We start from the raw sequence: 13880 nt of genomic DNA, 5'->3' as shown, positions 1-13880 counted from the left end.
GCCGCCAAGCAGGAAGTGAAGCCATATCTCAGCAGTTCTTTGAGGCAGTGACACCAAAGTTGGTAGGCCTACTCAGAACTTTATTCTAAGGATGTCCTCCAAAAATGGTGTCATGTGACTTAAAGGGGGCGTGGCCGGAAGCATAAACGTGTTTTGGCTAATAACTGTTGAAGTGTTTACCTTAATAAAGTAATTTCTTTATCTGTTGATGTCTTGTGAGATATCAAGCTTGACCATCGATAATATTTCATAACAACCGAATTGACGCGGCCGCCATTTTGGATTTCATGGAAAAGTGTAAAAACCTTTTACACGCCCCAAATTTTGTCCAATGTTTACTAAATTTGGCACAGATGATCTTCAGACCAAGCTTCACAAAGGTGTCTGATGGATTTTCAAATTTTCGAAACCGTTTGTTCGGTAGAGCCGATCAAAGGCGGCGGCGAAGCCACAAAAGACACGTTAGAGCGTAACTCAGCAACCATTTTAGCGATTGTCACCGAACTTGGGTTCCATCGTTCCCAAGAGGAGCAGAGGAGGCCTGTGGTGTTATACCAGAAAAAAACACTTTAAACACTCAGTACTTTGGAACGCAAACAGATATTTCAACCAAACTTGGTGTGTTGCATGAGTGCAACAGGTTGTTGTGACTTAATTGTTGCGCAAGTGCTATGGAGGCCATGTCCTGCTCTGGACTGCTTGGCCCCTCCATTGCTGCTTGCAGCTATATTTATTATTACACTTCTTCTGTCATTGGAGTCTATGGCAGCCCCTAGAACCGTATGGTAAAAAGTTGTGAAATTTGGCACACTTATTAAACACAGTTCCCTCTTTATATTCACCAAGTTTCATGTCTCTCATTGGAGCACTCTAGCGCCACCAACTGGTCAAAGTTGGACTTGTGTTTACACACGTAACTTTTGAACCGTATGTCCCATTTTCAAAAATGAGGTACCATTGGATTCCCTGGATCAAGACGAGTTCAACACACCATATGACGTCAATTTCCGGTTATATAGATTTTCCACCATTTTGAATTTTAAGGAAACACGTTTTTTCGCTTCAACTACTTCTATTTTTGTCAAATCTTCCCCAGAATTGGCACACATTATCATCAGACCAACCCTCACAGAAGTTATCAAAGGATATTTGATTTTCAAAACCGTTTGTCCGGTACAGCCAATCAAAATCGGCAACAAAGCAACCAAACAGGAAGTTGGGTCATATCTCAGCTAATCTTTGAGAAATCAACACCAAACTTAATATTATGACTCGGAACCCTCTTCTGAGGCTGTCCAATCAATTTGGTGTCATGTGATTACTGGGCGTGGTCGCAGGAAGTAAAAATGTGTTTTGGCCAATAACTGTTGATTTGTTTGCTTTTATTAAGTGATTCCTTTGTCTCATGATATTTTGGGACATCCCGTATGTGATACATGATAACTTGTGATAATAGCCGAATTGATCCGGCCGCCATTTTGAATCAATTGAAAAACGTTTTTTCTTTACTTCTCTTACACATGTTGTCCAATCTTCACCAAATTTGGCAGAGAGTATCTTCAGACCAAGCCTCACAAAGAGCTTCACATGATTTTTTTGATTTTCAGGACCGTTTGCCCGGTACAGGCAGTCAAAATGTGCAATTAAGCCAGCCACCAGGAAGTTGGGTCGTATCTCAGCAAATCTTTGATGGATTCACACCAAACTTGCTGCATGCACTCGGAACCCTGTTCTGAGGATTTCTTAAGTGTTTTATGGGTCATTTGACTGCTTGGCCACCACATTGCTGCTTGCAGCTATATTTGTATTTGAAATACACATTTCAAGACTTTTGAGTATTTTGTAATTTGTATTTGATAGGGTCGATACAAATCTAATGTAATTTGTAACAAAATACTTTAAAGTGGAGTAATTTTGTATTTAAAATACTCTAAATACTTTCTCGACTAATCAAAAAACGGTTCACGAGTTCAGTCTTCAGATCAAAGCTGAGTTAGAGACCCTTGTTTTCTGGAGGACACCAGAAAAGACCTGCTCTCTCATCAGCAGTACCAGTACCCACTTATCAAGCTCCTTTTTGTTCGATTGGACACAATCCTCCCCTCTTCAGCTCCGGTTGAGAGACTGTTCTCGTTTGCAGGAATAATATTCAATCCACACAGGAGGCGGTTAACCCCAGAAATATTGGAAAAGTTAGTTAGTAGGGAGTCAGTTGGCTGAGGGAGTCGGGCTAGTAATCAGAAGATTGCCGGATAGATTCCCCGCCGTGCCAAAAGACGTTGTGTCCTTGGGCAAGGCACTTCACCCTACTTGCCTCGGGGGGAATGTCCCTGTACTTACTGTAAGTCGCTCTGGATAAGAGCGTCTGCTAAATGACTAAATGTAAATGTAATGTAAATGTAGTTGTTCTTAAAGGCAACTAAACTGGCTACTCAGTGGTTGGGTCTCAACTCACTTGTTAAGTTACCTGTTGAGTGAGTGAGTGAGTGAGTGAGTGTGTGAGTGTGAGTGTTTGTGTGAGAGTGAGTGAGTGAGTGCCTACTCATCCTCTGATGCCTCAGTGTGTGTGTGTGTGTGTGTTTGTGTGTGTGAGGGAGAGTCTGTGTGACTCGTCAGGTGGAGGGTCCTCTCTCCAGGTGCAGTAGTGGACTTTATCAAGGAATTATGCAACACTGCTATTAGGGCTGCACGATTAATCAAATTTTAATCACGATCACTATTTTGGCTTCCCACTATCAAATTCGTGTGATAGAGCGATGTTTAAAATGCGTCATTCCGTTCATAGAACGCTCCCTATCAACGTTTTTTTTGCAAAGCCAATCTAGCGCTCCGTAAACCAATAGCTGCGTTCGACATCGGCTGTGGCTGCATGAAACGACCAGCGAGAGTTGCCGCTTGCTGTCGGGGAGGAGTTATAAACGGCTCCTTAAGTCGGAAAATTTGTCATTTTATGTATTGGGCTATGGTAAACTCTTTCTCCAATCTGCAGTCTGCAGCGCTGCGTGGAGTCGAATACACCTAATGTCTGTTCACGTGCCTCCATGAGCCAGTCATAGTTGTTCCCTGCACCATACAGCTCAATTTCTAGATGTAGACAGTTACAGACAGAGTAACGTGAGGAAAATTCCGCACCAGATAGAAGTCGGTCATAAGGCTGCTATCTTAACAAAGAAAACAAAAAAAACTACCTGTGACCTGCCTTCGCTAATCCCTAAAGCCTTGTTTTAGATACAGTATAAGTTTAGATAGCTTGCAAATTCAGAGGATAGCCTACCGAAGTTGAGTTAGCCAATGTCGTTAGCGATGCTAGCTAACGTTTGCTAGCTGCATAACTTTTAACTGGGTCTTGCAGCACTGCTTGATTTACTGAAATTATTCTGAAATGTTATGTTCTACTAGCCATTAGCCTATTTGAGCTTGGCACAGTTTTCCAAAGCCCCAGTGTAACTGAGACGACACAGTAAATAATTCCTCTTTCAAGTAATAAGCCCCCGTTCAATTGTTGAGCATTAAATTAGCTGCAAGGTCTGTAGAGATCTTGGGACTATGCCACTCGAGCGAACACAGATCTGTGTTTTGCTCATGCAGAATTCGGTTAAATAAAATCGGTAAAATAAACGTAATGAGTGGAACAAAAGATAAAGTAACGTGGCATTTTATTTTGTGTGAGTTTTAACTTGTCCAGTGGGGCAAGTACATTTCTCTTCCACTTAACCTACAAAAAAATCCACTTTTCCCGGACAAGCGGACAAGCCTTAATGCTGAGCCCTGCCGTATTTGTTTTTTATTTATTATATATTATGAGTTTTATACACATCCATTATGCAAGTACAATGTATTGTGACAATAAAATTTGAGTAGGTTATAATCAACAAATAATCGTGATAATTAATCGTGATCTCAATATTGATCAAATTAATCGTGATTATCATTTTGGCCTTAATCGTGCAGCCCTAACTGCTATTGTGTTAGCATCCCTCTGGAGGGGCAGGTAGTGTGGATAACATAGACACACACTCCCCTATGCCTATGGGAAAACACACATGGATTTTGGCATGGACGAAAGCTTGAGAGAAAATTTTGAATTTTCAACAACTCTTCATTATAAGCTTTAAAAAACCACACAAGATGAGATGAGATAACAAGACATTATGAGATCATTTTGAGACAATATTGAATGAATAAATATATAAACGTTTGTACGTTTATGGGCTGTAAAGTCCCATTAATAAAAATATATATACACACATAAACTATGTGTATGTATTGATTATGTAACATAATCAATCAAGTTGTTGTCTTTTAATAGCTTGGCTTAGTAACACTGACATTCTGTGACTGTTCTTTCTTTTTGTGGGGTTTACCAGAGCTTTGTGTACATTATATAGCCCAAACCTGAAAGCTCTGCTATACCAAATTGTTAGAAAACGGAAAATCCAGAAAAAGTATTTCCTATATTTTAAATACAAAATACGTATTGTATTCTGTTACATTTTCTGGCACCAGTATTTTGTATTTAATTTTAATACATTTACTTGAGGGGTATTTTGTATCAAAATACATTTTAATGTATTTTTGCCCATCCCTGCGAGTATCAATATCGAATCATTACTGAACTGGCATAAGCACCAGCCCAGAACCAGCACCTTGGAGTTTGTGGTTTAAAAGGGGTGTGTGTTTGTGTATGTTGGGATGTTATGTACCTTATCTAAATATTTTAATTAGGGTTCCTCCGTCAGGAGGACCCTATTGTGTTTGTTGGTATTAGTATTATTATTATTATTCTAGTAATTTATCTCATGAACACATTGGTAAAAAGTTTTGAAATTTGGCATATTGATACATGCCACAACTACAGCCCAAACACAGACTGGCCCACATCAGATCATAGGGGGCACCACAGGCGACGCCCAAACGTCCGATTTTCTAAGTGATAGCATTTCCACCCCATTGCTCAAATTCTTCTGAAACTTGGTGTGCATGCCTTATTTCTCATGGCGAACAAAAAAGCCTCAAGGAGCCGTAAGGTCCGCCTGATCGATTTTCCTATACAGTGATAATTTCGGAAAACCTTCAAAATTCCTCTTCTCTTGAACCAAAGGTCTAATTAACTTTTACAGATATGTTTTTTTTTTTACAGATATGATTTTGTACAGATATGCATCATTGACGTATTTAAAAATGTTACTTATAGCAATTGAATAAAATACTAAATAGCTGAAAGGGGTGTATTTATGTAAATTTCCACATTGCCTCAATATGTTTGTGTCACTAAATCAAAGTTCATTTTGAATGATGGGTTTTCAAACCTAATAGGCTTTAAGGTGACACGCCCATGAAGTACCATAGACAATATCACCTTGATATGTCAAAATATGACTGAATTACAGCTGTTTGAACTTGGACCAAATCTGACAATGCTTGCCATTGGAGAAACAGCTTTTTTTTGTTCAGTAACTGAACATGCCAATACTCAACACTGAAAATAGCTCAACGAGCTGGAACGGTGACCTGCAAAGTACAAGGTCGTAGGTTCAAATCCAGCAACACTGATCTGTCTTAAATTTGAATACATGTTTAGTTAAACAAGATGACATCGTTCTGAAGTACCATGCGCAATTTGACCTTGATATGTCAAAAAATCATTGAATTACAGCTGTTTAAGCTTGGCCGAATCGAACAAGCCATGCTACAGGATATACATCTTTTTTGGGGGGGGACAGAAACTTATCTGAATTTCTCAGCCTTGCGGGTAGCTCAATGGGTTGAAGCGTTGTACTGTAAAGCGTAATGCCACAGGTTTGAATCCAGGCACAGTCTTTTGGCCTGTCATAATTTTGATTACTTGTTTAGTTAAACAGGCAGACATCATTCTGAAATACCATGCACAATTTCATGCAATTTCACCTTGAAATGTCAAACTTTTCTTAACCTTTGTCCGGAGCACAGCCAGATAATCAGCGTCAGCACCCTTGGGTACCCAGCATGCAGTGCGGCATGTCCAAAAATGCAAAGACTTGTGGAAAATAGTTTGGTTACAACAGCCTTGCGAGGGATTTCACTTGTTGTGTTTGTTCATTTAGATGTTTGTAATTTTTATGTTGGTTAGTTAATATAATCTTGTTGGTCACCCTGATTGTGTATGTTGTATAGTTTAATGGGACTAGAGAGTCGGCTGCTGAACCGCTACGAGCTCTTCTTGCAAGAAGCTGAATATGAACGCTGTCTTGCCCAGTTGATCACATGATTTCAGTTAGTTGTGCGTTGACTGAGAATCTGCAATCAATGGTGGCCAAACATGAAGTCGTTTTGCTCTCTTGTTGTCCAAAGTCTTGATCTTCTGCAGTGTATATGTTTATAATATTTTGCGATTTTGCGGAGGAACCCGCATCGCTGCTTGCAGCTATATTTAACTTTGGAGTTGATAGTTTAAACCTACAGTTTTGCACTTTAATTGGTAAGCCTTTGATTGTTTGTCGATGATATACAGTTTGTTGTTTTCAAAATAAATAAAAAACTAGTCTACAGATTAATCAATAGAAAAAGTCGTTAGTGGCAGCCCTACTGTTTTCCCTTTCGTCAATCTGTGCTTTGTTTTGGTATTTTGCACACGGCACGACCACAATTGGCTGCCGAACTACAAACTCTGCCATAACCTACTTTGTCTGTGTTATTAGGCAAAATGGCAAAAAATCTGTGGTATGGCAGCCTTTCATTAAAGTACATTTACATAGTACCGGGTGATTCGAAAAATGTTGAATGCAAAATCTGCCAACAATGGTTTATTTTTCATAGTTCAACGTCGAATATGATGTAGCCTACCACCTGAAAAACGTAAGTTGGCCTAGTCCTACTTCGCTCACGCGCTGGGTTGAAAAATGAATATGCCCATGGGCGTCGCCGCAATGTAACTTAGGGTCACGCCCCCCCCCCACTTTTGCGATCAAAATATTAGTGCATGAATGGTCTACTAGTCCAGCGATCTTTCCATTGCTTTACAATCAAATCCGTTCCACTTTATCAGTAGGGAGAATACCCATAGCAATAGAATTCCACTCCACGTTTTTGAGACAAACGGCATCGCGCACGCAGATTCAACTCCCATAGGGAGTTGAGGTCAGCCAAGGTTAGCCAAGGTTAGCTACTGTATTAACTCTGTTGCTACGGACGGTGAAGCGATGAATAACCTGAAAAGCTCTGAGTCTTATCAGTAGCTAGCTACCTCCACAGCAATAAAGTTGGTCGCGTTTTGATAAAGGAGTTGGGACACAACCTTGTCTACCTTATAGCAGACATACAGCCTAGTCAGAGTCTCAAAGTCCCACATCACCGGTCCTGGGTTTTAGTTTCATCTTCAGGGGAAATACAAACGGCTGGGTGCTCATGTGTTGCTGGACCAGGGCACTACTAACCCACAAAAATTCCTATATGAACACTTGGATCCCACCGATATCATAGCAGACAAAAGTACGTCAGCAGTATGAAAGTGAAAAAAAAAGTTGCTTTGAAACCAAAATGGTGAGACAAAGTGTTAAAGGCATATCTGTCATTGTTATGCATTGCAATCTTTTCTACCGGTTGAAAAAAAGAGTGATGAAAAAAATCTTGAAAGAAAATCTTATTTAATTTCATAAATGTTAAAGTGTTACGTTATGCTCTAAAGACAGTCACCCCCATTACCCTGTGCAACCCCAGTCAACACTGGAGTTCTGCCACGATTGGGAACTGAACATCAGCTCCCTCACTAAGAAAGCACAACAGAGGATGTACTTCCTACGGCAGCTGAACAAATTCAACCTGCCAAAGACAATGATGGTGCACTTCTACTTCCACGTCTGTTTGAAGTTTCTTGGTGAATAAAACCCATTCAGATACTGAAAACTATTAATAATTGAAAGATGTACAAACAGAAATACAGTTTGAACAATAGAACAGTGTTTCTAGCTCTTAAATATAATGATGAAGAGCGTTGGCCAATCGCATTGGTTCCTTGTTTCTTATAACGTAGCAACGGTTGGTCATTGTCAGCAAACCTAGAACCTAGGTTTCAGGTTCAAGGTGGAGAAGAAACTGTCACCAGTCCTGTTCAGACACTGAATTTAAAGATGACATAAAAAAAAAAATCTGTGGTACAGGGTTTCCAATGTTGTCGTTGTCCCTGGTGAGTTTATCATTTTAAATTCAATCTCGTCACATTACATGACTTTGCTGTGCAACTGCAAAAGCTAGCAACTCTAACTCAGAATGATGCTGCAAAAAAAGTGGAACTATTCTGGGTGGTAAATAAGATCATGCTATATCTAACCAGCGGATAATTTCTTGTAAGTTTGTCAAAGTGGTATTTTTACAGACTGTATTACAGTAACACCGTAGGCGTGAATAAAGCATGCATCGTCATCGTCGTCCATCTGGCATCAGACTTTAGCCAAAGAAGCTAGAGAGAGGATGCAATGGGAGATTTCCTACAGTAAGCTAGATACTGCTTCAATTTGAAAACGGAGACGATCTTTTGATTAAAGACAAGTTCCTTAACCTATGTTGTCATTAGGGCTGTCCCCGACTAAGATTTTCTTTGGTCGACCAAGACTCGACAAAAACGACTGAAAATCGACTAATCGAACTTTGAAAACGCTTAAGAAAAAAAAAACGTATAAACATTTTCGCGATCTGACTCAATGGCTGCTGGACATTGCAGATTCAGCCGCTAATAGCCTACTAATAATAAGACTCGTATCACCAGTCCTGTTGTAACCAAATGCCGATGGTATTTAGTATCTCTTACAATGTACTACAAATTAAAGATATTGCTTGTTTCACATGCAAATCATCAGAGCGCGCTTATCACTGCCTGAACTTGCAGCATGCGAACTTACGTAGAAGCTGAGTGGGGAACGTTGCAACAGAGAAAAATGTTGTTGTCTTGGCCGGAGAAGATAATGTCATTCGATTTGGATGTGATTCTTCTAATAGGCATAATCCTTTTTCAACCCAGGGCGTTAGCATGAGCAATGTAGGGCTAGACCAACTTACGTTTTTCAGGTGGTAGGCTACATCATATTCGACGTTGAACTATGAAAAATAAAGCGTTGTTGGCAGAGTTTGCCTTCAACGTTTTTCGAGTCACCCGATACTTTGTAAATGTACTTTAATGAAATGCTGCCATACCACAGATTACTTTGCCATGTTGACTAATAACACTGACAGAGTAGGCTATGGCAGAGTTTGTAGTTCTGTGCTCGTGCAAAATACCAAACCAAAACTTTGGTAGATTAACGAAAGGGAAAACAGTAACACCTTTTCTTTTAAATTATATATTTTTAGAGTTTGATTATTTGTCTTATATAATATAATGTACAATTTCTGTTGAGCATTTGGTTAATTCAGCAATGATGACACAAGCGGGAATCAGATCTCACACTGCAATATGGCAGCTTGAATAAAAAAAATTGTAGTCGACAAAGAGCATATCGACCAGAAAATCGACTAGTCGACTAAATGGGGACAGCCCTAGTTGTCGTTATCGCCGATAAAAAGTCAATACTGTTACGAAGCATTTGTTTGTAGGTAATGAATGATAGACATAGCTAGTTTCACCGTTCTATGGCAGCTATGATGACAGTCGTAGCTAGCCTCGTAAGCACTCATCAGAAGAATGGCCATAACTTTAAAACAAAAGATCATATTTCAAATCTGTCTGCTGTTCTACATTGCCCACACAATTATGTATATTTTTATCAACTCTAACATGGCCTGTATCCTGTCTTGAAAGTGCTCAAAAATTAGCTTGTCTAATGTATGGTGGACTGAGAAAACAAGTGGAGCGAGTGGATGTCATGGGAGAATTCCTACTGTATAAGATTTGCTGCTTCAAATTGAAAACTGAGAAGATACTTAGAGTAAAGACAAGTTTCTTAACATCTGTGTTCAATACCGTCAATTAAAAGTAAAAACCTTTCAGTTACGAAGCATTTGTTCGTGAACCCGTTTGGCTGTTCGTGACGGTCAGCTATTACAGTGTTGAGCCTCGATTTTTTTCAGATTTCTGTGAAACTTGCTTAAAGAAAAATTATCTAGCTAGATTATGTACACTTTAAACTCAATGTACATACCTTGTTTGGCCAATTGTGGAAAAAAGCAGAACCGTTTTTAGTTATGGAGAGGCATCGCGCTAGCTTGGAATTGCGTTATCCCACTCATCACTTCAATGGTCATAACTTTTAAACAAAATAGTCTATCTTCAATCTGTCTTCTGTTCTGAATTCATGACAATATTACCCACATTTCATACACGCTACACGGATAGACAGCATTCATGGTTCTCCGTAGGCTGTGGGTGCTGAAAACAATTCACCGCCAGCAGAGTAGGTGGCGCAACGTTTTTTTGTTAGATGTCGTCAAGTGTTTATTTACATAGGTTACCAAGAAGTCGGAGGAAATTTACAAATTAGCCGTTTAATCAATAAAATATGCACATTTTCAGCAACTTCACTGCCCCTTTCTCGTCACATTTTAATTCAGATGCTGATTTACATGTACCGTTTAGCTGAAATATGAATTGTAAAAACGTACAGCAATGGCGGTCAATTCTGTTCGTCCTGTTTATCACGGCAACCCCACCCCTGACGCAAGCAGCTCTTAATACTGACCAATCACAGCCAAGGGGGTCTCCGTAGCTCTCAGAAATTACGATGGATAGTTAGAAAATTCAGGAGGTGCACGTCAAGCTCTCCGAGGCTCTCCGAGGGCTGACGGAGAGTTCGTAGAGGGCGTTCCACGGAGACGAGGGCGTTCCCATGTCTCCGTTTTTCGAAAAACGCAGAAGCATATATCGGCCTTAACTAATTACACATGTAAACGGAGTAATCGTATTATTGGCATAAACCGACAATTGCTAATAATCGGGTTTGATGAATGATGAACTTTATTGGTTCGTCGAGAATAACAGAAATGTACCTAGCATCCACACCTCAAACAAGTTAACTTAGACGCAAAACTATAAGTCCAATCCCAAAAATAAGGATATTTTCCAAGACCCAAGACTCTGCCGAAACCAGAGATGTCCTTTATATGTCTGTGTGGTCAGAAATATGACTATCGGCAGTTTCAAAATCTTGTTCCTTTCGGCTTTTTCTGACAAATTTTACCCACCTCTCCATTGAAGTTAGTGAGAGAATTTGAAAGGCTGCTCTCGCTTCAAGGCTCATAGCTGAAAATCTGTAAATTTGAGCTCTTTAGTACATTTACATTTTTGGAGATCTTAACCTGTCAGTAAACAAAAATAAAATCACTAAGAAGAGTCAAAAAGGAAGCAAGTACAGGAAAGAGGTGACGCAAGGAAGTAGCTTTGCTACTAAAGTGGAACAAGTTGAAGATAGTAATGATCAAGGTGATTTGAATGACACATCAAGTCAAAGACTGATGTGTCATTCAAATGTGCCTTTATAAATCCATATTTTGTGAAAGGAACCACACACTTCAAGAATGTCATAGAATTAGAGAGAAGCCACACAAAGAGAGAGTGACATTCTTGAAGAAAAATGGGCTCTGCTTTGGTTGCTTATTCAAAGGCCACCTGAGCAAAGAATGTAAAAAGGTGAAATGTGTTCCCTGAAGCATTTAGTCATTTAGCAGACGCTCTTATCCAGAGCGACTTACAGTTAGTACAGGGACATTCCCCCCGAGGCAAGTAGGGTGAAGTGTGAACGGTAGAGGAATTTGTTTGACTATTTAGTTGAATATTAGAAAAAGAGCAGCCAGCAGAGTGGCACTCTGCTGGCTGCCCATGCATAAAAATCAAGAAGGAGCAAACATTTTCATGTATTTCAAACTGTCATCATTAAAAATTGGCTGAATACTTGAAAAAGCTGAATCATTTGGGAATAGCGGAATGTCTTGTGAACATTTTAAAGGTTGAATGGTGTCTCTAGCTGAAAGTATGCTGAAGTAGTTAAGTTTGAAAGAGGAGGAAGATTTTTTTTAATGATTTGAAAGGATTTACCATTACTTTTAATGGGAGAACAATTTGCACAAAAACCTTATTTTAAGAAGCATAAAAGTGAGAAATGTCAAAGCACACATCTCCTGACGGAGCTGAACGTTTTGATACCAATGCTGAACAGCATTCTCACAATAAGTATGCAGAATAACAATAGTGTTTTTGCTTGCAGCAAACACACTAATTAATTTAGAAAGAATAATTGTTGACGGCTGGCTGGGACTAACGTACAACAAACCACAACTTCCGCAACCGGAGGTTGCACCCGTAATCATTTCTACAGTAGACCCCCTGAGAATAAGGTGAATACTATAGCGTAACTCTATTTGTTACTTTAGTTTACCTGTGTCTTACTTAAATTGGAAAAGGAAATCTAGCAGCCAGTCTCAATTATACAGATTTTTGTCAGGCAAGTGACAAGTGGCACACAATGAGGGCCAGGCAGATGAAACAGAAGTTGACAGGAGCCCCCAGAAAGAGGAAGAGAGAGGTTTGTTCTGATAGGAACTGTGCCAAAAGTTATAAAACTAGTAAATAGTTGTATATACAAATAGTTGTATACGTAAAGATCCCAGAACGTCCTGAAAGTCCCACAAATCACCCTACCCTTTAAAGCAGTGGTTCCCAACCCTGGTCCCCAGGGCACACCTGTCCTGCATTATTTTTATGTTTCCCTGCTTGATTCAAATGAATGGTCATAAGCAGGACAGGGATGTCCTGAGGACCAGGGTTGGGAACCACTGCTTTAAAGAACTCCACATTGGGACCATCCGGGGACGTTCTGGGAACGTACAAAGCAAGGGTCCTTTACACCAGCGGGGAAGTTCTGGGACCGTACAATTTCTAGCTGGGTAAATATTAATCGATTATTGACAGAACGAAATTTGTTTGTTGTTACAAAATTCAATTTAGGATATCTAGAAATCAATTTATTTTTATGTAATGTAAGAATGTATAAGAATATGTAATGTAACACTTGGAGACATCATACAGTTAACAAGCTGTTGTTTAAAACGGCGTGTCTTGTTGACATGTTAGCATAGCTGAGCTAGTAAAATACTGTTGTAACTTACTTTATCTGGTGTGTTTTTGGACACTCCTCGCATTACCCACCCAACACATGTAATCTGGGAGCTCATTCTTGATCCGTTTCCACGTAAAACAAATCAAATCGATACAATGTACAATTACACCATGTACAAACAAGGTATTCTTGGAGATGTGAAAACATCCGCATGCATCCACGTGTTTGGGACCTACCAGTTCGATGTAGCAGCCACGCGATGTCGCATCGTCATAACGTCATCGAACAATTTACAAAGCATTTGCCTGATCAGAAAACAGAACATTTCCAACGTATTTATTTGCTATCACTGTTGATATGTCCAACATATCATTCAGTCTTTGGCCACAAATCTAGTTAAGTTTTAATGTTATGTCAATCCCGGCATTAAAGTCTGCAATGGGTTTGTTTTATAAACTCAGTTGCAAGTAAATGTAGTATAGCATTATCTAGTGGAATTCACTAGTTATTTCTAGGGACTGTCTGATATTTTTTATCAAATATTATTGTATTTATTTATTAATCCTCTGGGGCCCGTTCGTCGTAAGGGTTGAAGCTAAGATAATCATTTGTCCCTTTAGCCCGTTAACATTAGCGAGCTAACTTAGAGCCGCAAATATCGGTTCGTCGACGGCTGATCCGCATCAAAATCATGTGGTTAATTTCTATCAGGCTAAACTTATCAGGGCAAGTGCACGAGCACGCCCTACTTCAAAAGGCAGCAAAGGTCGATCACCAAAACCGTGATTTTCTAACGGTATAATGGCGGAAAAGACGAAAGAGAGAGCGGTGATATTCTCGCCATCTGAGCAAACTATTATA

The 13880-nt window shown here is 39.6% G+C and overlaps 1 protein-coding gene across 3 annotated transcripts in view; it reads right to left on the bottom strand.

The window, feature by feature from the left end:
* The window catches only part of pwp1 (PWP1 homolog, endonuclein), a 110587-nt gene extending 97321 nt beyond the window's left edge, over positions 1–13266 (bottom strand). For all 3 annotated transcript variants that reach the window (XM_084702011.1, XM_084702014.1, XM_084702013.1), the window contains exon 1: positions 13069–13266. In XM_084702011.1, coding sequence (XP_084558137.1) covers positions 13069–13134 — 66 coding nt within the window. In that variant the 5' untranslated portion in view covers positions 13135–13266. The remainder of the gene's footprint in view (positions 1–13068) is intronic.
* Positions 13267–13880: the final 614 nt, after the last annotated feature.

This window comes from Hypomesus nipponensis, chromosome 7 (assembly GCF_054491055.1).
Source record: "Hypomesus nipponensis isolate SF chromosome 7, ASM5449105v1, whole genome shotgun sequence".
Lineage (NCBI taxonomy): Eukaryota > Metazoa > Chordata > Actinopteri > Osmeriformes > Osmeridae > Hypomesus > Hypomesus nipponensis.
Note: the sequence above shows the minus strand (reverse complement) of the source record. Positions and strands in the feature narration are given on the sequence as shown.